The sequence below is a fragment of the Thunnus albacares genome, chromosome 1, assembly GCF_914725855.1.
Source record: "Thunnus albacares chromosome 1, fThuAlb1.1, whole genome shotgun sequence".
Taxonomy (NCBI): Eukaryota; Metazoa; Chordata; class Actinopteri; order Scombriformes; family Scombridae; genus Thunnus; species Thunnus albacares.
The window spans coordinates 20,858,185-20,879,534 of NC_058106.1; the positions used below are offsets into that span (position 1 = coordinate 20,858,185).

At 39.2% G+C, this 21,350-nt stretch overlaps 1 protein-coding gene across 2 annotated transcripts; it reads left to right on the forward strand.

The window, feature by feature from the left end:
• Nucleotides 1-19: 19 nt before the first annotated feature.
• ap1g1 (adaptor related protein complex 1 subunit gamma 1) lies at nt 20-21,288 on the forward strand. 2 transcript variants are annotated; one of them, XM_044349031.1, is made up of 24 exons: nt 20-118; nt 7,111-7,314; nt 7,441-7,565; nt 7,776-7,917; nt 8,123-8,219; nt 9,083-9,159; nt 9,584-9,592; nt 10,978-11,073; nt 11,515-11,595; nt 11,683-11,781; nt 11,864-11,919; nt 12,019-12,132; nt 12,247-12,387; nt 12,920-12,974; nt 13,128-13,250; nt 13,365-13,454; nt 13,626-13,750; nt 13,874-13,978; nt 14,128-14,269; nt 14,567-14,693; nt 15,181-15,285; nt 15,447-15,607; nt 16,231-16,329; nt 16,448-21,288. In XM_044349031.1, exons 2-24 carry the CDS (start codon nt 7,114-7,116, stop codon nt 16,547-16,549), a joined length of 2,472 nt encoding a protein of 823 aa, XP_044204966.1. In that variant the 5' UTR covers nt 20-118; nt 7,111-7,113; the 3' UTR covers nt 16,550-21,288. The 2 variants fall into 2 exon arrangements, with proteins under 2 accessions (XP_044204966.1, XP_044204974.1); XM_044349039.1 differs by lacking the exon at nt 9,584-9,592.
• The last annotated feature ends 62 nt before the right edge of the window (nt 21,289-21,350 follow it).

A 21,350-nucleotide genomic window follows, 5' to 3' on the forward strand; every position in this document is an offset into this window, starting at 1 on the left:
ACCCTCCGCCTGCGGTAGTGCTGAGGCTGGAGTAGCCACCATTTTGCATGTCTAGTGTGTTCCTCCCTCCATTGCTAATAGAGACGATTCCAGTCATTTTCTGGCATCATTACGGCTAGTAAGTATATCCTAAGAATACTATGTCGGCAGAAATAAATGAAATTGGCGTGACGTTTGAGTAATCGTCAGTAGTTTGTGTTGTATCTGCGTTGACAAGTGTCACTGTGGTAGGAAGTCGCAGCCCTCAGCACCGGGGTTGTGCCTGTCAGCAGCTAAGGTAGCATAGCCTCATAGATGGCTAACTACCTGCTGGGCTAGGGATGTGAAGCTCAGTAGCCATTTATTGTCCTTTAACTCATTATCATCATGACACTTCCTTAATGCCAAATTCGTTTTTTCGTCTAGCTAACGTAACCACCGTTTACCTTGTAGTTGAGATAGTATTAGGATTAGGTAACGTTAACAGGGGAACATACGAGCCACAGAGGACTTGCTAGCTTGATAATCCAAATGCTTCAAGGAGGCCTAAACTGCATCATGTCCTGATCAATCGGCGATCAGGTTCAGGTGTCTTGCCCAAGCCTGTAATGGCCTCTCGTTTCAGTTCGACAATATCCCTCCTAATGTTGTTGATGTAAACCCTTCATTTAATGAAATATAATGTCAGCCAGCTGCTGCTGTGTTGGCAGCTTAATATGTTGCCCTTTCTCTGAAAATACTAGTGTAGTAGTGTTAGCTCGTTGTTAGCTGACTTTTGATAGGTGTAATTCGCGTTAGTAAGTAATATTGGAAATTTGATGTTTGGCTCCAAGTTAAGTAATGATATCAGACTTTCCTCACATGTGACAGTTTGTGTACATTTCATTCGCAAATTAAGGTAGCATTTGGATAACCTGGGAAGCTAACGATAGCTAGCTCAGTGTGTTAAGGACGTGGACTTTTTTTGTTCCAGTTGCTGAAGTTAATTGTGTGGTGTTGACAACGTGTTTATTGAAACGAATTAATATTAGGTACACCCCTTTTTAATAATGCGCCATGTGAGGAAAAGTCGTTGTTGTCAAATAACAATTTGTGGGTTAACGTTAAAGAAGTCAGCTGTAAGTAGGAAGTGGCAAATAAGCGTGACGTACAGTATGGGTGAGTCCCGTACATCTTTGTTAGACTCTTTTTTAAGTAGCTGCAGGTATATGTGGAATATTAAATAACTGTCATTTCATAAACCCAATTTGGGTCTGAACCACTGTCAAGTTTCCCTTATGAATTCATGCAGTTTCATAACATAAAGGCTGCATGATGTTATGCTTCAAATAAGACAGCAGTGACCTTAATGAAACCACTCAACCTTTAGCTCTGTTGGCAGTGAGTGTGGTGACTAACTTTGTGACTGCATACTTACTTGAGCATCAAGTAGAACTTTATTTTACAGAAGGGTGAGTCATTATTAATCGCACAGTATAGCAACACACTCACACCAGGCACTGTCACTGTGTCTACAACTCAGTCTCCTATATCGTAAACCGAAACCTCCAGGGTTTGTCTCAAGCACAGCAGAAACAGTAACGCTGTTCTCGAATAAACTGAGGTATCGAAAGAGTAGCACAGTGTCTCAATGATATGGAATATTTATGGTTTAGTTCTGTGCCTTATTCTATATTTTTGCACTCAATATAGACAATTTGCTTAATAGTATGTAGTGAGCATTGCCACTGTCTTGGTAATACATCTGTCATGCACAGTTGCTCCTAGATTTTTTAATTATTCGTCACCACCTCACAGTAACATCTACGTCACAAAGCCAGGGGCAGAGAAAGTACTGTAGGAACTAGCATTAGTTAGTGTTTTAACGTTAGTGTTGGTTGCTTTACTAGCTTTGCCTACTAGCTGGTTTGCAACCGAACAAAGCCGAATACTTAACTATGTGTCTAGGTTAACTGAGGCAACTGGAAGCAACAACTGTAGCTTAGGAGGAAAGAAAAGATGAAGAATGCTTGAGCCGAGGCATTAACCCTTGTTTGAACACAACCAGTTTGTCATTGGACCTCCATGAAGGCATCCTTAATTGTTGGTGTGAGATCTGTTGACCCGGCTCGGCTATTAAGATGATTGCCAGTTAGTTAGACTTGAGCCCCGTAATGGCTCTCTGTTGACCACTACACTGTGAACATGCAAGTCAAGTAATTTCATACATATTTACAGTTTCCCACAGATTGAGTATTTACTTATGGTAACAGGCCTTTGTAGGAGGTGGAATGGCTGCAAACAGTGTTGTATTCACCAGCTAACTGACATTTGCACATGAATGTAACAGTCTGACAGACTTTTCGATCTGTGGTCCAACACAGATGTGTGAATAGAAGAAATGGTGAATTCAAAGAACTGACAAACCATAAAAGTGGGGGCAACTCCATTAAAATTGTGTATACATACATATGAAACACTGGTTATAATATTTTGACTGTCAAATTCATGTTGTCTACTAAGATTCAGGACTCAATGTTTGACTTTGCATTCAGGAAGCAGCCAAGCATGGCATAAATGTAAAACATGTACTATCTGACACAAAATCAATTTTGTTTTTTATTTGTACTATTGCATATTTTCTCTTCCTTGTAGTGTTTTACAGTGATACTGTCACTTATTTGTAGCTATGTAGAGCTGATGACTTAGAGTTGGCGATATAAGAGGGAAAAGAGTTGTGCTTTGTTAGTATTTCATTTTTAACATCTGAGCGCATAGCTGCGCTTAGAGAGAAAATAAAGAGACAAAGTGCAGGTTACAACATCCTGGCAAATTGAGTAGGGAAAATGCTTCTCCCCAGTGGTGACTCTGTATATTTGTCTTCTTGGAGCTGTATGATGATCCTTTTGTCTAATTTAACTGTGCAGCTTTTCCCCAACAAAGAAGGTAGCAGTGAATATTACATTTCTACTTTCAATAATCTAATGTAAAACCATTTAAAACTGTGTTTTATCTCTTTATACTTCCAGTATGATGTATCAGACTCGACAGGTTGACTGCTCCCTGTGGTAAAAGGGAGGTGTGGCAAGCTTTTTGCCTGTTGCTGGTTGTCAGGCTCTGAAAGCTAATCTAGGCTGGCTCTACAAATCTCATGAGAGGAAAAGCTTGTTATGAACATTTAACAGTACGTGTAAATCACTCCCATATTGGAAAGGTGTGTTCTGTATTCAAAGCATCTGTCTACCTCATAATTTTGTATCAAAATGTCTTTGGGGGAAAGAAATTTATTTTGCATAATTCCTGATTCATGTTGATGATGCTAGCTTAGCTGTGTCAGATTACTTTTTTTTTTTTTTCCCAAATGACCTGTAGTGTCAGTCAAGTTTTTAAGGGTTTGGAGAACTTTGAAGGTACTGGGGGGTAATCACTCTGAGATACCTGCGTAAAAATGCAATGTCTACAAAACTAGTTTTTGTCATGTATGGTGTACCTGCGATGAGCTCTGCAAACTGTGTATCATGAGACCCACGATGTTATAGGAGTGCAATGCTATTGCAGTGGAAAACTCTTTTAACTTTGGCTATAGAGCAAAACTTTCCCTTTTTTCATTTATAGTAAACATGACCTTGGTGAGTGAACGTTGGTTGTTGCTGCTTAACTAGGTTTAGCAGTGAAAATAATGGTAACAGTACACAAAATTCACAGTTTGGTATGTACCTCAGTTTTGGGGTCACAGTTTGGTATGATTTCGGTATAGCAGGAAAAAAAAAAGAAAGGTGGAAAATAACATTTTGGTATTTATGTTTAACAACAATGAGTGATGGCCAAAACTATTACTGAAACAGTTTAGTTTTGCCGCAGTGGAAAAAGAAAACAACCTTTTTGTGTCCTGCAGGGAGTCAGGACACCTGCTGACAACTGTTTTATGCTGATTTATGGTCTAACTGTATATAAAGTAGCTGAAATTAGCTCCACCTCCATCAGCTACAACAGAAAAATGCTGCTCACACACTGATGCTTTAGTATTTATTATCTAATGATGTCATATGTAATAATATATATAATATATGGAGCATTTTTAAAGCCATGTTAAAAGTTCGTGTAACTGAGAATTGCAACTGCCTTACTTGAGCTGGACTCAGTCTCTTCCTTGTGTGTTTGATGTTGATATTCCCTATCTGTTGTGTTTTATTTCTACTTAAACTGTAACTGGTGTGCTATCTTGGCCAGGTCTCCCTTGGAAAAGAGATTTCAATCTCAAGGGACCTCCTGGTTAATAAAGAAAAATCAGTCAGAGGGACCAAACTACTATTTTTACTTTAATACTTATTAACAACATTTTTCTCTCTCAGAACTGGCGATGTGCTGTCTGACAGCACGTCGTAAGAAATCATATGTGTTTATAGTTGTCCTGAACGGCTTCACTCAAAGGCAGAGTGAAAAGCCGACTGTCATAGAGAGGGGAGGGAGACGTTTCACTACATAGATGACGGAGCATATTTTAATAAGTGTTGCACTCGGTCAACGTTATGGGTCTCTTGTTCGTCATACTGACGGCGGCAACATTAGTGTAACCAGGGTAACCAAGCTACCTTGGCTAAGCTGGCTAACATACACCAATGAGCATGCTAGTGGTGCGCTGCCAAAATGTTCCAGGTGAAACTCGCACTCTAGAATTATTGATCTACATGTCGGATTAAGTGGATTATTAAACTATTTTGACAGTAATTGTTTGGGTCATGGAGTATATTCTCCGTACAACTGCATGAATTGAACTTTAACATCGGTACCGTGATGGTTTGGGACTACACGTACACTTTGGGAATACACATACTGTTACACCCCAAGTAACAGTAATAACAGTAATGGATAGTAAAAAAACAAATTTTCTCTGATCGTCTAAGAACGTGCCGCTTTTCTGCAAGAATGAGGAACCATAATTCAGCTCTCAGCAGAGGCTGGATTTACCTTCTTTAATGTGTACACATTTGATTATAAGCACAGCAAGAGGCAGGGAGCCTCTTGCCTAGTTCAACACTGGGTCCATTCAGCTCAGGTAATATAAATGGTATTAAGACGGACAGTAGATCTTTGGCTTTATTAAAGTGACGCCTTGCCTGACTCCCTCCCCATTCCAGTGTGCATACAGTGAATTCTTAGATTCTCTACAAATCACCACCTTATGCAACAAAGGATGTCCTCATTCCCTCTGTGTCTAGATCCTTATTTCTCTCAGCAGACTGGCATAGTTTCAAAGAATTTCATTTGATCTCGTCAGCAATAGTCAGTGATAAGAAAAGGTAGGGAGTTTTCCTCTTTAGCCATTTAGATGAAAGTATTACGCCCACAGGTCTAAAAAGAAGAGTCTTAGCCAACCAGTTATGTCCAAGACAGATTCAAAGTTGATTTTAGGTTAATTTAAGGCTCATTCTGCATTAGTCACCTTCATCTATGAACGCTCAGGCAATGTTCAGAGCCGGTGTCATGTAGGAACAGGAGCTGGAGTTGGTTTTCCATGTGAGGCACTCTGGCAATAAGCCAGCTCAGGACCTTGTAAGATTTCCATAAGTGTTAATGCAGAGTTCTAGTGAACAGTAGTAGTAACATTACTGGATAAGTCAAATGCTTACTACACATTTTGTAGGTATGACAGCTTAACAGAGCAACAAAGTGATGCAACAAAGTGTCACCTGTTAGTGTCATTGAAAACCATAGTGGAAAAAAGCAACAACCTAATAAACCCTCTAATCTCCCGTTTACGACACAAATATAGCCAGGTGGGATAAATAATCTACTAAATACATTTAAAAATCCATTACTAACGCAGCTTGTGTCAGAATCCACAGCACGTCTTCTGTGGTGTAATTATTGTCCAGGAAAAAAAAACGTATAATCTACCGTGTTGTGTGATAACCCTAATCCTCTACCTTACGTGGATAATAATACCAAGCAATTTTACTGGTTCCATTTGTGAAAGGGCCTCACGGGCAGACCGTGACTTCTAACCATCTTTCTGAAACCAGCTAGCAACTGCCTTTATAGACATGCTTTTATAAAGCACTCATCAATACAGTCTCACATTAAGAATTACATTATTCATGAGATGTGTTGTGTATCAGAACAATGTCATCTACTAATTTATCACATTAAAAGATTTTTTAAGGCAGTTTGTTTTTAGAATTGAAAGTGTGATGATGGATTGTGTAGAAATGTGTGGTCCTTATTTAAGTGAAACGCCTGAGAACCTGCATGCCAGAATCTACATTCATATTACATTTTCGTCATATAACTTAAATTTGTGACGTTCTTTATTGTTCCCTATAAAATCTTCTATCGCTAATCGCCTCCTAGTCTTCATGAGATCTCAATTATGGTTTGTCAAAACTAGTTTGGCTTCTTAACTGATATGTTTCATTTTATAGAAGAGTTCATTGAGGAGTTTATTTTAAAATCTGTGAATCACCTTACCTGTCTTACCTGTTTTGAAGAAGCAAGCGTAGTGACAGCTGGATCTGTTTGGGGTTTTTTGGTTAATGGTATTATTTTGGGTGTTGGTACATACAGTATAAACATAAAAAAATTTATGCTCACAACTAAGCATGCACTTCTTATAAATATTTAAACCTCTTCCTGTGGTTTAAAGCTTGTGTGCTCTCCACAAGGGAATGGAATTTCACCTGCCACTCTCCTTTCCCTCTGCACTTTTAATACTCTTAAAGAAATGCAGCTCTAAATGTAATAGTCATCTGTTTGCAGCAGCCTCTTTCAGTCAAATATTCATCATATCATTGGCTAAAAGTGTTTTAGGAGTCGGTCTGTTTACCCCCACACTTTCCACCTACCCTGAGTGCAGTCTGTCTTTCTGGATAATTTCAGTGAGTGTGTTTACATGCACACAAGAAACCAGGTTAATGGGAGAAACTGGGTTAAGGCTGAAGATCAGAGGGTGTGTTTACATGCTCTGCGGTGACTTCAGAACTCCAAAACACATTAGTAATTCCAATCCAAGCTGACATAGGTGTAGGTTATGTTATATAAGATGCTGCAGTGTGAAGAGTTTTGTTTTTCCTCAACTGTGAATTGATTAGAAGTGTACCTTATCTGCTTTAGTGTGGTCTAGTGCTAACCTGTTTGCTTTTCTTTGTTTTCCAGAGAATGCCAGCTCCGATTAGACTGCGGGAGCTGATCCGGACTATCCGGACAGCACGGACCCAGGCAGAGGAGCGTGAGATGATCCAGAAAGAGTGCGCTGCTATCCGCTCGTCCTTCAGAGAGGAAGACAATACATACCGTTGCAGAAATGTGGCTAAGCTACTTTATATGCACATGTTAGGCTACCCAGCACACTTTGGGCAGGTAAGTTGGGCGGTGGTGGTTGGAGGATGACTGGGAGGGCAAAATGAATGGAGGCTTTTTAGATTTCCAGTAACATTATAAGTACAAATTTTGAACAGCTTTTTGACATGATGACTTGTTTTCCAGCTGGAGTGCCTGAAGTTGATTGCGTCCCAGAAATTCACTGACAAACGAATAGGTTATTTGGGAGCTATGCTGCTGTTGGATGAGAGGCAGGACGTCCACCTACTAATGACAAATTGCATTAAAAAGTAAGTCGAGGGAAAGAGCCTCACTGTACATATTTAATATAATTCTGTTCTCTTTTTTTTTGCTTTTTCATGCCTGCTTCTTACTAAATGTCTCCTCAAGCCTTTCTCAATCCCTTTTAGTATCAGTATGTATTGTAGTATTCAAAGTTCTGTCGTGTTTGTATACTTGTGTGTTTCCATGGCTAATTCATCTCATTTGTCCCACCCCAGTGACTTGAATCACAGCACACAATACGTCCAGGGGCTGGCATTGTGCACTTTGGGCTGCATGGGTTCCTCAGAAATGTGTCGTGACCTGGCTGGGGAGGTAGAGAAGCTGCTCAAAACATCCAACTCCTACTTGAGGAAAAAAGTAAGCCAACTGTTGTTATAATTAACTTCAAGACAAAGGAGCAAATGATTGACATTTATGTGAATATTTGAAGAATCAAATATTTGTGGTTGAATGAAATACAGGCATGTGTGCTGAAGAGTTACACTTAACATCCTGAAGTGAAAGACTGTGTTTAAGATCGGACCGTTTTTAACTGTGTGTATTATATCTAAATATTTGACAGGCGGCATTGTGTGCAGTTCATGTCATCAGGAAGGTCCCAGAACTTATGGAAATGTTCCTTCCAGCCACAAAAAACCTGCTGAGCGAGAAGAACCACGGTAAGTGTAAACGGTTTGTCAGGATGCAGTTGCTGGCTTGTAGGGAAGTATGCTTGTCCTACACAAATGCAGACTTTGTCCTATTTCCTGCCACTCACTGTGCTTTGCTGTGAACAGCTGGGCAGCTCATGTCCTTTTGAGTGGTGTCCTTTGCAGAGGAGAGTGGAATTAATGAGTCTGTCATAAACTCTGTGGCTTGTGTGTCTACCCCCCCCTAAAAGATATGTCACAGGCAATTTTAGGAAAATTGCTAAAATAACCTGATCGTGACATTGTATGGCAATGTAATATGGCCACAGACAAGAGAATTTGATTATTATCGTTTGCCACTGAATAATGTATACTGTAAATGGAGATAAGATGCACAAATATGCAAACTTGAAGGTGCAAAAATCTTGAGTTTCATCTTTTGCCAAAATGTAACACAACATCAAACACACTGTCGTGACCAATCAAATGGATGCAAGCTTGCATTCCTGACAGATTACTTTATAATGTGAAGGGTTACAGCTACTACTGTTTACCTCGCTATTGTTGATACAGATGATACAATAATTGTCACTTTGATAACTTTTCAGAGTTGCAAAATCCTGTCTCGTGCTTATAAACTGCTGTACAGGGTTTTGGCCATGATATGCCTTCATACTCATGGATCTATTATTCAAACTAGTTCTCCTGAATTGTATTCCACTAAACCACCGGTGCCTTAAAGCACTGGCACTCATCAACAATAGTCCTTTGTGTGTGTGTTTGTTTTTTAACACGTTACTGTTTTAGGTCTGAATCCCCCGTAGCAAAGTAGACATACTCCTGTCAACATATTACTTCAAAACGAATGACCTTAACCTTGTCTATTCCCCCAGGTGTTCTGCATACATCAGTTGTCCTCCTCACTGAGATGTGTGAAAGAAGTCCTGACATGTTGGCCCACTTCAGAAAGGTACAAACATACTCTTACCTCAAGGACCTTTTGAAGAAATGACTTTGCATTTGTCTTAAGCTCATGTCACATTTCATTCTCCCTTTGCGTACACATTTCCTTCTGGTACAGCTAAGCTAGAAAAACACTTGAAACTTTTTGAGGCTTGGATTTGGATTGCGCTACAGGTTTATTTTACATTCAAAGAATGTCTCAGTCTTTTTATCTCCTACCGCTGTCTTTTTCTCTTGTATTTCAACTGCTGCTGTACCTCTCCTTCTCTAGGTGTTACAAAAGTGTGCCAAAAGCACCACCCGTCATACTCATGATCTAAAACATTATTTTGAGCTCTCTGAAAGTGAATGATTTCCAGTTTCCCCTCCCTAACATCTACCTCATATTTTTTCTGTCATTTGTCTTTGTTACAATTCCTGCATTGTGTTAGAATGAGAAGGTAAGAGTACATTCTGATCTCATAGCTGGTGCATGCTGTAAATAGTAATCACTTCACAGTCACCTCAGATGTAACCAAATTTGTGTCAAGTAATGTCATGTGTTTTGTTTTGTTTTTTAAATATATAATTTTAATTTCTTTATTTAATATCTTTCTTTAACTTGTATGGTGATCATTACTATGTCAGTGTTTTGAATATTGCAAAAAAAATTGTTTTGGTCCATTTGTCAGACACATTTCTCACGATTGTTTTTAAGTGTCATTATTTACCTAACTCATTTGATCACTGTTTATTTAAATACGGTCGGGTGATTTCACATGATTGCTACAGGTTTTGTCACCAGGAACAGATGATTTCCACTGTATATGTGTCACTGTTAGAGGATTATTTGTCATGTTAGTAACTGTCTGCGGTGGTTTTCTGTCTTTAACAAAAGTTAAAAGACCCTCGAGTTCAGCAATATAGTGCTAGGATGTCGTGTTAAGACTAAGAGAAGGTCAAAGGTTTAGATTTCTTTTTGTTTTTTCAGAGAACACTCTGTCATTTTGGGTTGATTGTCATCATACCCACAGTTAGAGGACAAGATTTATATCAATTTTATGACTACTGTGCACTCTGTTCAGTGATTGGTCTGGAATGTGTTTTGTCTTGCCAGAAAGACTGTAAGCAGGAAGAAACAGAAACAAAAGGGAAAAAATACACCTAACAACTCCAAAGCTGTTTTATTTACATGCCGAATCTTGTAAGTCAGCATGCTAGTCACCAATACATCCCGAGAGTCGCCAAGAACTGTGCTATCAGTTTCCTCTGCTGCCAGTCTTTGTGCTAAGGTAGCCTAAACATCCCAGACCTATCTCTGTACTGATTGCAAAGAAATTAAAATTATACCAATTTTCCATTTAACTCTGGAAAGACGGCAAACTGTTTCCCAAAACGTTCAATAGTTCTTGAAAGGTTACGTTTTAACTGTTTTAGAAGAGAGCGAGATTGGGAGACTGAAACTAAGTCAGGTTAGGAAATAAATTGTTGTATAAATTAATTTTCTTTTAGAATTGAATCAAACTCTAGTCTTGAATATATCTGATTATTAAGCCATGGTCACCAAAGTGTGTATGCTCATTCTTTAATTCTTTCAAAGCGAAATCCTCTAACCTAATATTTTTGTACAATCAACCGCAAAAAACCATATTACTCTACCTCAATAACAAATTATTAATCCCTTTGCTCTTGTTATGAGTTTGCCTGGCTGCCAATGTAAATGAGAAATTATGAAATTTGAAAGTGAATGAAATATGTTGATGAGGAAAAAGTAGAAGGTTTGTCAGATCAACACAAAATATTGTGACACCTCTTCTTTTCTCTTTTATTGTTGGTCTTTTTGTAGCTGGTTCCACAGTTGGTGAGAATCCTGAAGAACCTAATCATGTCTGGATACTCTCCTGAGCATGATGTGTCAGGCATAAGCGACCCGTTCCTGCAGGTAAATCTCCCCCTCACTTATTTCAAGTGCCCTCTACTATAATTGTGGATTTTCAGTTTGCCTGATGCTTATGCTGTACCATGCTACAAACAACTGTGACCAGAAGTTATGATGTAGGCACAACATCAGCTGTGTTTCAGTTTGACAGAAAAGGTGACATGTACAAGTGTTGAATATACAGGACCAGTCGAGGGAATGAGAAAGTGTGTCCAAACATTTGACTGGTACTGTAGGTGTAGACAAATTTTAATTGAACAGGGACTTTAATTGAACAAACTGCAAACGATTGAAGCATGGAATGGCACCCCTACAGCTACAGCAGACAATGTTGTTGCTGTGGAAAATTAATGATGGCAGAAACCAGAATTCATCTGCGGGAATCAATTAAGTACATCCTGCTTGTCATGTAGACTGACAGGACTGCCTCTTTCTTTTTCGTAGGTGCGGATATTGAGACTACTGCGAATTTTAGGAAAGAGCGATGATGACTCCAGTGAAGCGATGAATGACATTCTTGCACAGGTTGGAATGAAACATTAACACTACTTTCACCCAGAGGCTCTTGGATTGAGTATTATTCTGACAGATGCATGGTATATGTACTTACAGGTTGCAACGAACACAGAGACAAGTAAAAATGTAGGCAATGCAATCCTGTACGAGACTGTACTGACTATAATGGACATCAAGTCTGAAAGTGGACTGAGGGTGAGCTAATTTATTTAAAGGAAAACATTGTAACAGCATTGTTGTTGTTGTTTTTCCTGCCTAAATGCATTTTCTGTCACAGGTCTTGGCCATCAACATACTAGGTCGCTTCCTCCTTAACAATGACAAAAATATAAGGTAATTCATCCATTTACAGTACTCAAGACCTGGGCAGATAAAAAATGTACACATTAATTCCTGATGATTATATGTTTTTTATTAAACTCACCATTCCAGATATGTGGCATTGACATCTCTACTAAAGACAGTACAGACAGACCACAATGCAGTGCAGAGGCATCGGAGCACCATTGTGGACTGTTTAAAAGACCTGGATGTGTCCATCAAGAGGTGAGACAGGGATTTATAGCGCTTTTGCATAGATTACTTTCAATTTCAATTTTAAGTTTCTTTTTATATATCCTGGTGCTTTCTGTTGTTAATCTGCTTTTGATTGCTGTGTAGACGTGCAATGGAGCTGAGCTTCGCCCTGGTGAACGGCAACAACATTCGAGGCATGATGAAAGAGCTGCTCTACTTCCTGGACTCCTGTGACCCGGAATTCAAAGCAGACTGCGCATCAGGAGTCTTCCTAGCTGCAGAGAAGTATGACACTGACACACAGACTTCCCTACATATTACAGCTGGACTCAGCTTTTTGGTACAGATTTGATAACGCATCCTGTGTGACCTTGTTATGTGCAAGAGTGCAAAAGCAATTTTCTCCTTTTCATTTTCCTTTTGTTAGTGCTTCAAACAGAATAATGAAGGTTGATAGAACTTGTTGGAAGTAGTGTAATAATTTAAGCATAACTTAGTTCAGATACGTGCAGACTGAATGTCAGTAATGTCCGAAGAAGGAAGAAAATCAACATGTTGTTTCACAGAATACAGTCTACAACATACTGAAATGCATCATACTGAAAGTTTGTGGTCCCACAGTGGACAGGACGGCTAACATTGAAGGAAATGCTGTATGATGAGAAAATGAGTGATCCATCGTCTGAAAGACTATGCTGACACCATTTATTTTCTGACAGCATTTGTCTTCTGGATGTAATGAGTTTAGACAACTTTACATGTTCCTCTTCCTCCTTCAGTTCTAAACCAGCAACAATCATTATATCCTCTGTTACAGGTATGCCCCTTCGAAAAGATGGCATATAGACACCATCATGAGAGTCCTGACAACAGTACGTATATTACATGGTTATTGGTTGGTTTTGATTCTTAGAGGTACAGTAATAATAATAGGACCTCTCTGTGTGCTATAAATGATAATTTCATCAAATCAGATTTCCTGTTAACCTACTCAAAACCATTGACATCTCTGCTCATCCTTACAGGCAGGGAGTTACGTGCGAGACGATTCTGTTCCCAACCTCATCCAGCTCATCACTAACAGTGTGGAGATGCATGCCTACACAGTACAGAGACTTTACAAAGCCCTGCTGGATGACATCTCACAGGTCAGAGCAGTTCCGGTGATGATTACATCTTTGAAGTGTGCAGACATAGATTTCACTATTGAATGTACTTGTTTGTGTATAAGAGGTGGACTTGTGTTTCTCTGTGTTCTGTAGCAACCTCTGGTTCAGGTGGCGTCATGGTGCATAGGAGAGTATGGGGACCTGCTTGTTTCTGGACAGTGTGAAGAGGAGGAGCCCATCCAGGTACACCCGGAAGAATCCCAAACATCACACACACACACACACACACACACACACACACACACACACACACACACAAAACTGAAAACCATGCGAGGCACAAACCTCAAACTTGAATCAAACACCTGGTCATCAGAGGTTTATGTGCTTTTCATTTATTCTTTTTGAATCAAGGTGACTGAGGATGAAGTTCTGGATGTGCTGGAAGGGCTCCTGGTGTCCAATCTATCCACCCCTGTAACTCGGGGTTACTCTCTGACTGCCATCATGAAGCTGTCTACTCGCTTCAGCAGCGTTAAGTGAGTAATGGCCTTTTACATCTATCCTATGGTTTTAAGCTTAACATGTGCATGCTAAGGTAATTAAGATCATTAAACATAAATTCTTATCCTCTTTGCTAACCTGTGACATTTTTGTTTTAGCCGAATCAAGAAGGTGGTTTCGATATATGGCAGTAGCATCGATGTGGAGCTGCAGCAGAGAGCCGTGGAGTACAATGCGCTTTTCAAGAAATACGACCACATGAGGTGAGACAGCATTATTATCTTCCAGAAATTGCTGTCACATCCATCACAACTACATTGTACCAGTTAGCAGAGAAGGAAAATCCTCCAGGGGTTGAGTTTGGCAGATCTTGTGTGTCCATCCTTATCCCTTTTTTGTTCCCCCACCTTAGGCCAGCTCTCCTAGAGCGAATGCCCATTATGGAGAAAACCGCCACTAATGGTCCCACAGAGATTGTGCAGACCAATGGAGAGACAGAGCCCTCTGTTGTGGAACCAAAACATCCACCCCCTGTCACCCAGCCAGCCAACCAGGTGAGGGCAGTTTTAATTACTTAACTAAGAAGAAATTAAATGACATACAATCATTGAATTCAATAACTAGATAACCAGTTAACAGAGTACCCTCTCCCACTATAAGATCTAATGTTCTTATGCAAAAATTGAAAAAAAAAGTTGACGTGATTAAGTTGTCTTGGACAATATAGATTTTTTTGTAATGATTGTAAAATAAAGTGGCAGAATTTTTTCTAAATGTAGTTTTATTGCTTTTTTAATATGGTCTACATATAGATATTGCACACATTTTATCATATCTGTGTTGTCCTCCAGGCTAATTGTTTATTAGACCTGCTGGGTGGTAATGATGTGGTGCCAGTAATCCAGACCACAATGCCCACCAAGCCGGCCTCAGCAGGAGGAGAGCTGCTGGATCTACTGGGTGACCTCTCACTAAGCGGTAGGATATTCTGTATGAAGCTCATGACCCCTTTTAGAGCAAACAAAGACCTGATATAAACCTGTTTGCCACCAGAGTGAATGTGTTGTCAAACCTGTGTCTGCTCCTGTTCAGCATTAAAATAGTGCTCACACTTCCTGTTTTTGTATTAAAAAGTGAACTTGGGTTACCATAAAATTACTTTAATTTGCTAGACATTGGTGGTGACTTCCTGCCCACTGTACCAGAAACTGTATTTATATCAATTGCAGAGATAATTTAACATGACCATAGAATCCTATAAAGTTGCTCCACTTTGTTCATCCTGTTGAATCTCCAATATCAACAGTGTAGTGACAACTTTTAATGAGGTGAAAGTATTTACTAGTATTTTAAGCCCATAGAATAATACAAGGTGTGGAAAATGGTTTTGGTGAATGCTGACAATGACGAGATATGCTAAGTTGATAGCAGTTTAAACCCTGGTGTGTTACTTTCCCCCTCCCAGGCGGTCCGGCCCCTGCTCCCGCTCCCTCTGTGCCCGCTTCCCAACCCTCTTTCCTCCTGGATGGCCTCTCCTCACAGCCCTTGTTTAATGACATTGCATCTGCAGGTGAGAGCCTGTTGTTCCTCTTGACCATCCACTCCCAAATGTAGTTTGTGGTATCATCCTTACGTATTAAAGTGCGTGGTTATTACCATGACGCATTCCATGTGATGTTGGTTATCTCATGTCTAAATCTTGTGATGGTCTGCTCTAAAATCTCCACATAGGTATTCCTCCTATGACGGCATACAACAAGAATGGTCTGAAAATAGACTTCACATTTGAGAGAGCTAATCCCAATCCAAACGTTGCGGTCATCACCATCCATGCTTCCAACTCAACAGAGGCAGATATGACAGACTTCGTTTTTCAGGCTGCAGTACCAAAGGTAAGCAGGCATTATCTAGCACTAGGAGTCACTGGAACACTCGGGTTAATGGGTTAAATTTTGCTCATCTTAAAACATTCTTTTCCTCTTATCATTATCTGATAATGTTAACAGCTAGCAATGCACACTTGCACAACTATACTGTACATTTAATAATGTATGTGGGATGTAAATTTTGAATCTGTAGCTTGAAAACACTGCCAATCTATAAGCCACATAGTACTAGTTTACAGTCTAATTTAAACAAATTGGCTTAAATAAGACAAAAAAAATATATGAAAGAGTTTAAAAAACTTAAAATCTCACTGGACAGCCCAAAGATGCTGCCTGCCTCACTGTGTTGCAAGTTCCACCTTTGTCACTGGCGCCATCTTGAGTCTGTGTTTGACTAGACAAGAATAGAAGCCACAGACTGGAGGGTTGTGGAGATTCGGCAGTCCTGCTTGATCAAGGAACAAGAGCAGTGTTTGAGTGACATTTATTTATCTACATTTGTGCAATTGAGTCATTTTAACATTCATCAGTTTTGGTTAGCACCCGGTCAATGACAACATCCCTATTTTATACTTCTGTAATGACCCCAAATTTTTCACCTAATCTAGTGTCTTTTATGTGTTTGTTAGACATTCCAGCTGCAGCTCCTCTCCCCTAGCAGTAATGTTGTCCCAGCACTCAACCAGGGAACTGTCACACAGGTAATCAGAGTCCTCAACCCACAGAAGGTGAGTTTGTCCTCTACAAATTATGTTTGATCACTTTTTTTTTTTGCACATAGTCTGCCCCGTGCAGACTTCAATTACTTACTCTTTTATAAACATGATAATCCTCACAAAATTTCAGCAACAGCTACGAATGAGGATCAAGCTGACGTACACCCACAAAGGCTCGCCTGTGCAAGACCTGGCTGAGGTCAATAACTTCCCCCCTCAGTCCTGGCAGTGATGAGCTGCTGCTGTTGCTCTTAAAAAGCCCCACCAATGGAACTATGAAAACGATTTTTCTTTCGCCTCCCTCCTTTCTTCCAACGGATCCCCCTGTGACGTCACTGCAGACCGCTGCCCTCGAGTTGCATGGGAAACAGCAGAACATCTAACACAGGAGAATAATACAGATGTTGAGAAGACCCTATTGACTATTGACATCACCAGAATAATTGGGAAAAACATATCAATCAATGAACTTTGTCTTTTCTTTCTTAATTTGTTTCATGATCTCTTTTCTTAGTACTATTTTTCCACACATACCCTCCGCCCAGCACCATCACCGCCCACAAAAGCACATATGCACACCATTCACTGTGGTACACTCCACCTCTCAAGTCACTGTAGAGAAAAAAAAAGTGTTGCCCACTATGAGCACTGCAGTAAACTATAGTTTTATTCAATTAACACACTTTGCTCCATTGATATTTATGATTGGCTTGGCATTACATTTTTTATATGAAGGCCTGGGCGTTCAATCCTATGATGGCAGCAGAAAAAGCTTTGAAAGGTCTATTTCATGCAGTCATAAATTCTCCAACGGTTCCTTTTTTTGACGCTCCACATCATGATTGATATAACTTGTCAGAGTTGTATTTATTTTGAATTACATTAATTTGCTTAAAGCATGTTTGAGCATTGTAAGGATCACAATCACACCTTGACTCAAGTTCGGAGGGGATTTCTGGCTCTGGTAGTAGGCCTTCGTGTCCTATGTTTCTATAGGAAGTAAAAGAAGATTTCGAGCATAAACAGATCCACAATGCCCAGTTTGATCGCACGTGGCTAGTTACAGAGAATGTCCTCAGATTTTCCCCTCACAGCTCTCCTAAAACCATCTAATCTGTAGCTTTAGTTTTAGATCTGTATAATAAATTCAACAGTAAATTGCTTTGCATAGTTTGAGGATGTTCATAGATTCATTAGGATGGATATAATCCAGGCCTGAAATTTATTTGAAGACAAGTTGATTGCGTTTAAATCTTTCCTGCATCTGTGTCCTCACAGTCTAGCTTGCAATTTAGATACATTTGAGATTTGTTTAACCTGGTTGAACTTAGTCACCATGCACATACATGTAAATGAAGCTTGTTATGAATGTAGTTACATGCACTGAATGCTTTTTTTTTTTTTTTTTTGTCCCCTCAAGTCTTCTTTTTCATGGCTGTCTTCTTTGATGGAGACGGCCATCTTATTGGCACTATTTTTGTGAAAGTATGTTTTATTTCTGCAGTAAATTGACTTAATTATTTATGCCTGATATCAAAGTGATGTGCCTTTCTGACTTAGCTAGATAAAATCCCCTGAACTATTGAGTTCTGTATGAGCTTCGTTTGTAAGTCTGCTTGTGTGCTGATCGTGTTTTTTAAATCTGAGGGAAACGGTCCTGATGGATTTGAAATGGTTTATCACTTGATTTGATAAGTTTTAAATTTTCACTTCTGTATACCGTAACGAGTTAATAATCAGTCACCCACTTGTACCGTCTTCCCTGGATGTCCACAGCGAAATCCTTTTGTTCTTATTTTTGACAAAAAACACAAATTATAGCTACATGATCCTGATGGTCTCATTCCCTATGTTGTGTTAAAGACTTTCCTTTATTCCTAAAATACCCTGAAATGCTTGTTTCTAATAACAAGTCCTAAATCAAAGCAAATCTCAAAATTTATGGCAGCTAATAGATGTAACCTTTTCATAAGCTGGCATCAAGGTTTAAAGTGTTTTTAAAAAGTATAAATGTTCGACTTAATAATGTTCAAAATATCATTAAGATCCCCCCCCCGTCAACAAACATTGAAGTGTGAGTTTGGATCACTCGGTGAGGTACTGCGACGGGCTGCTCTGTGGTGACTGTTAGTATGATTTCTTGGCTCTCATCTTCTCTAAATCAGAAGTCTGACCATGCTGTTGGGGACAGTAACCTTAATACCTCACAATATTCTCTCTTTCTGTTAACTTTCAGTGGCAGTAGATCGACAGCTTGGTTTAGTCACAAATTGCAATCAAGGGGAGCATCTGCATGAAAGAAACTAATGATAGTTTGTACATCTCATTACTTACTAAGCTTAGCAGCCCTGCAATGCTGTGTTGAGATCCTCAGATGTTCAATCAGGCTGTATACTTCTTTTCACTATGCTTCACTATCTAACTTCTGTGACCAAATCAGAGTGACTATTAGCTTTGGAAATATTTTTGAGCTATGATATGTGTATATGGAGAAAATTATTTCAGTTTAACTTTTTTCTGTTGTTGACAAATGCTATATTGGCTTTTTTTCTGTACATATTGAGGGCTTTTACAATTTTGTCTCTTGTACTATCTTTCATCCTTTTTTTAGATACCATTTTCTAAAAATTCCAATTATTCACAATGTATATTGTCTAAATAGATCTAGTCAACATCAGTCTTTAAAGACTTCCCTGTATCACCACTTATTCATTGTAAAAGATATATGATCTGCTGCCTGTACATTGTATATAGTTGTAAAACAAACAAAAGCTGATCAAATTAAATAAAAACCCACATGAAGAATTAAAAGATTAGCTAGGAAGTATAATTGTATGCATATATGTACAAAAAAAAACAATCTTAAAAGGATGCAATTGAGCTGCATTTGATTTACTATTCTTCATACTTCAGTCATGATTGGATGTGTCATCTTTTACTTCTTTTACAAAGATAGTTGGTGAGTCAGCAGGCTACTCGTTGGGGTTCCTTTTAGATGTTGAAATAAGGGTTGAATCTGTCCTAAAACAGATGTTGTCTGAATGATGTACTGTACTACTGAGAAACCTAAGCACAGCGCTGCACAGCGGCAGAAGTGGCACCTTGCTTCACCTGCTTACCTGCCCCTCAATCGCCTCATGTAGCCATGCCCCCCTACCCCCCAAAGTAGAGCAGATTTCTTACCAAGATGTAACATTTCCCTCTGGCCTTATTTGTAGTTTAGTCCTACACTCTAGATTATTGACTATTAAATGCTGTTCAACCTACAAATCGATTTGTGAAATGATGCCCCTTGATATTGGTGTGTTTGCTCTCATGTTTGCCTGATTTTTGTCTGCCATGTATCACGTTCCTTTAGAACAATCATATCTTAACCAAACAAGGCCACAACTAATGCCGCACCGAGGAAGTTTGTTAACCTCACTGGGATTTTTCCCTCCACTATGGCCAGTTGGTAACAATTGGAATAGAGTTGTATCAGGATAAGAGCTAATACATTTTTTTTATTGGAGCAGCTGTGTCCTTCATTAGGTGTGAACAATACAGGGCGCTCTTTTGCCTTCATTTCTTTGCTTTTATCCCCTTATCGCTGATGTTATTTGCCCATGCATGGCACACCTTCCAGCTTTCTTGTTTGGTTCAGGTGCTCTTCTCTTTGGAGCTCCCATGTGAAAGGTGGGGCTGTAACCCATCATGTCAAACTGATCTGAGCCCTCACTCTTTAAAAATCAAACCTCACATGACAGTCAATCACGGCAGGATATGAGGGAGGAAGGCAATGGATAGCTTATTTGATTTTTGCATGCATAGAGGTGCTGCTTTACCAATCCAAACACAAACCTGGGACAAGTCTGTTCCACAAGCTAATAACCACAAGGGGGAGCTGTGCAAAACGGAAGGCTGACGGGATGGGAAAGGAAGTTTCATACATCTATTCCTGAATGTTTTTGTTGATGTTGTTTGTATTGTCTTATTCAACCAGTATGTACCCTTGTTAATCACATTTGATCAGTTCTCTCAATGATACCGTAATTCATGCAGTTTTAAATGTACAAAATGGAAATGAACCCAACATAAGTGCTTTGGACACTGTAACTTAAAAAGGAAGAAAAGAAACAGCAGTGTGATCAGCGTTTGAAGTGATAGTATGTTTGTGTGTTTGTGTGCGTGCGTGTGTGTGTGTGTGAGAGAGAGACAGAGAGAGAAAATATTAATGCTTGGGAGAGTGATGGTGTGCAACATGTCTTTTATTTAGATAGGACATGATTTTTGGCTGCAATTTCAACTTTCAGCTTCTGAGCTGCATGTGAAAGCCAGTGTAAATAATGTCATTTCTACTCTTGACCTGAGACTTTTTTTGAAATGCAAGAAAAATTCAAATTATAAATCTGTCACACCACCTTCATGGGTCAGTACTAACATATACAATAGGAGTTTGTTCGAATAGTGCTCACAATACTGTTACTGTTTTTGAGAGGGTGATGAAAGTGCACATCAGTCATTTGGATTAATTGGATATTTGATTTTTTTTTTTTTTTTTTTTTTTTTAATTTTGTTAAGGTGAATTCAGTGTGGAAAGGGCTTGGAAGAAAGAGCATCTGGATTACCACCATGTTCACTTTCCCTGTGGAATTGAAAAAAAAAATGCACCCATTGTATTTTAAAACAAACTTTATTTGTAACCCCCCAGGCCTGTCCTGACTGTAAAACAATGTGGTATCTGATTTTTTTGGGGGGAGGGTGGAGGCATGAGGTTCACTTTTTCCAGTCAAGATTGTCATATTGAACTGAATCTCGGTTCCTTGGCTTCAAGGTGAGTGTGAATGTCAGACTGAAAGTATAAAATGATGATTAAAGATGAGAAGTTGTAAACTATTAAATGGGATATTTTCAATTTATGCTGTGTATTCTTGTCTTTGGGTTGGAGAAAATGATCAAGCGAATAAAAAGTCAAATAAAAATCTAGTTGAACTATGGTAGTTTGTTTTCTTGGTTTGGGGGTGTGGTGCAACAGGCTGACCTATTGAAAAATG

Coding starts and splice junctions, on each gene's coding strand:
- ap1g1 (XM_044349031.1), top strand. CDS start 7,114: ATGCCAGCTCCGATTAGACTGCGGGAGCTGATCCGGACTATCCGGACA. Junction 14,694..15,180: donor GGGTGACCTCTCACTAAGCG/GTAGGATATTCT, acceptor TCCCCCTCCCAG/GCGGTCCGGCCCCTGCTCCC. Junction 16,330..16,447: donor GAGTCCTCAACCCACAGAAG/GTGAGTTTGTCC, acceptor ACAAAATTTCAG/CAACAGCTACGAATGAGGAT.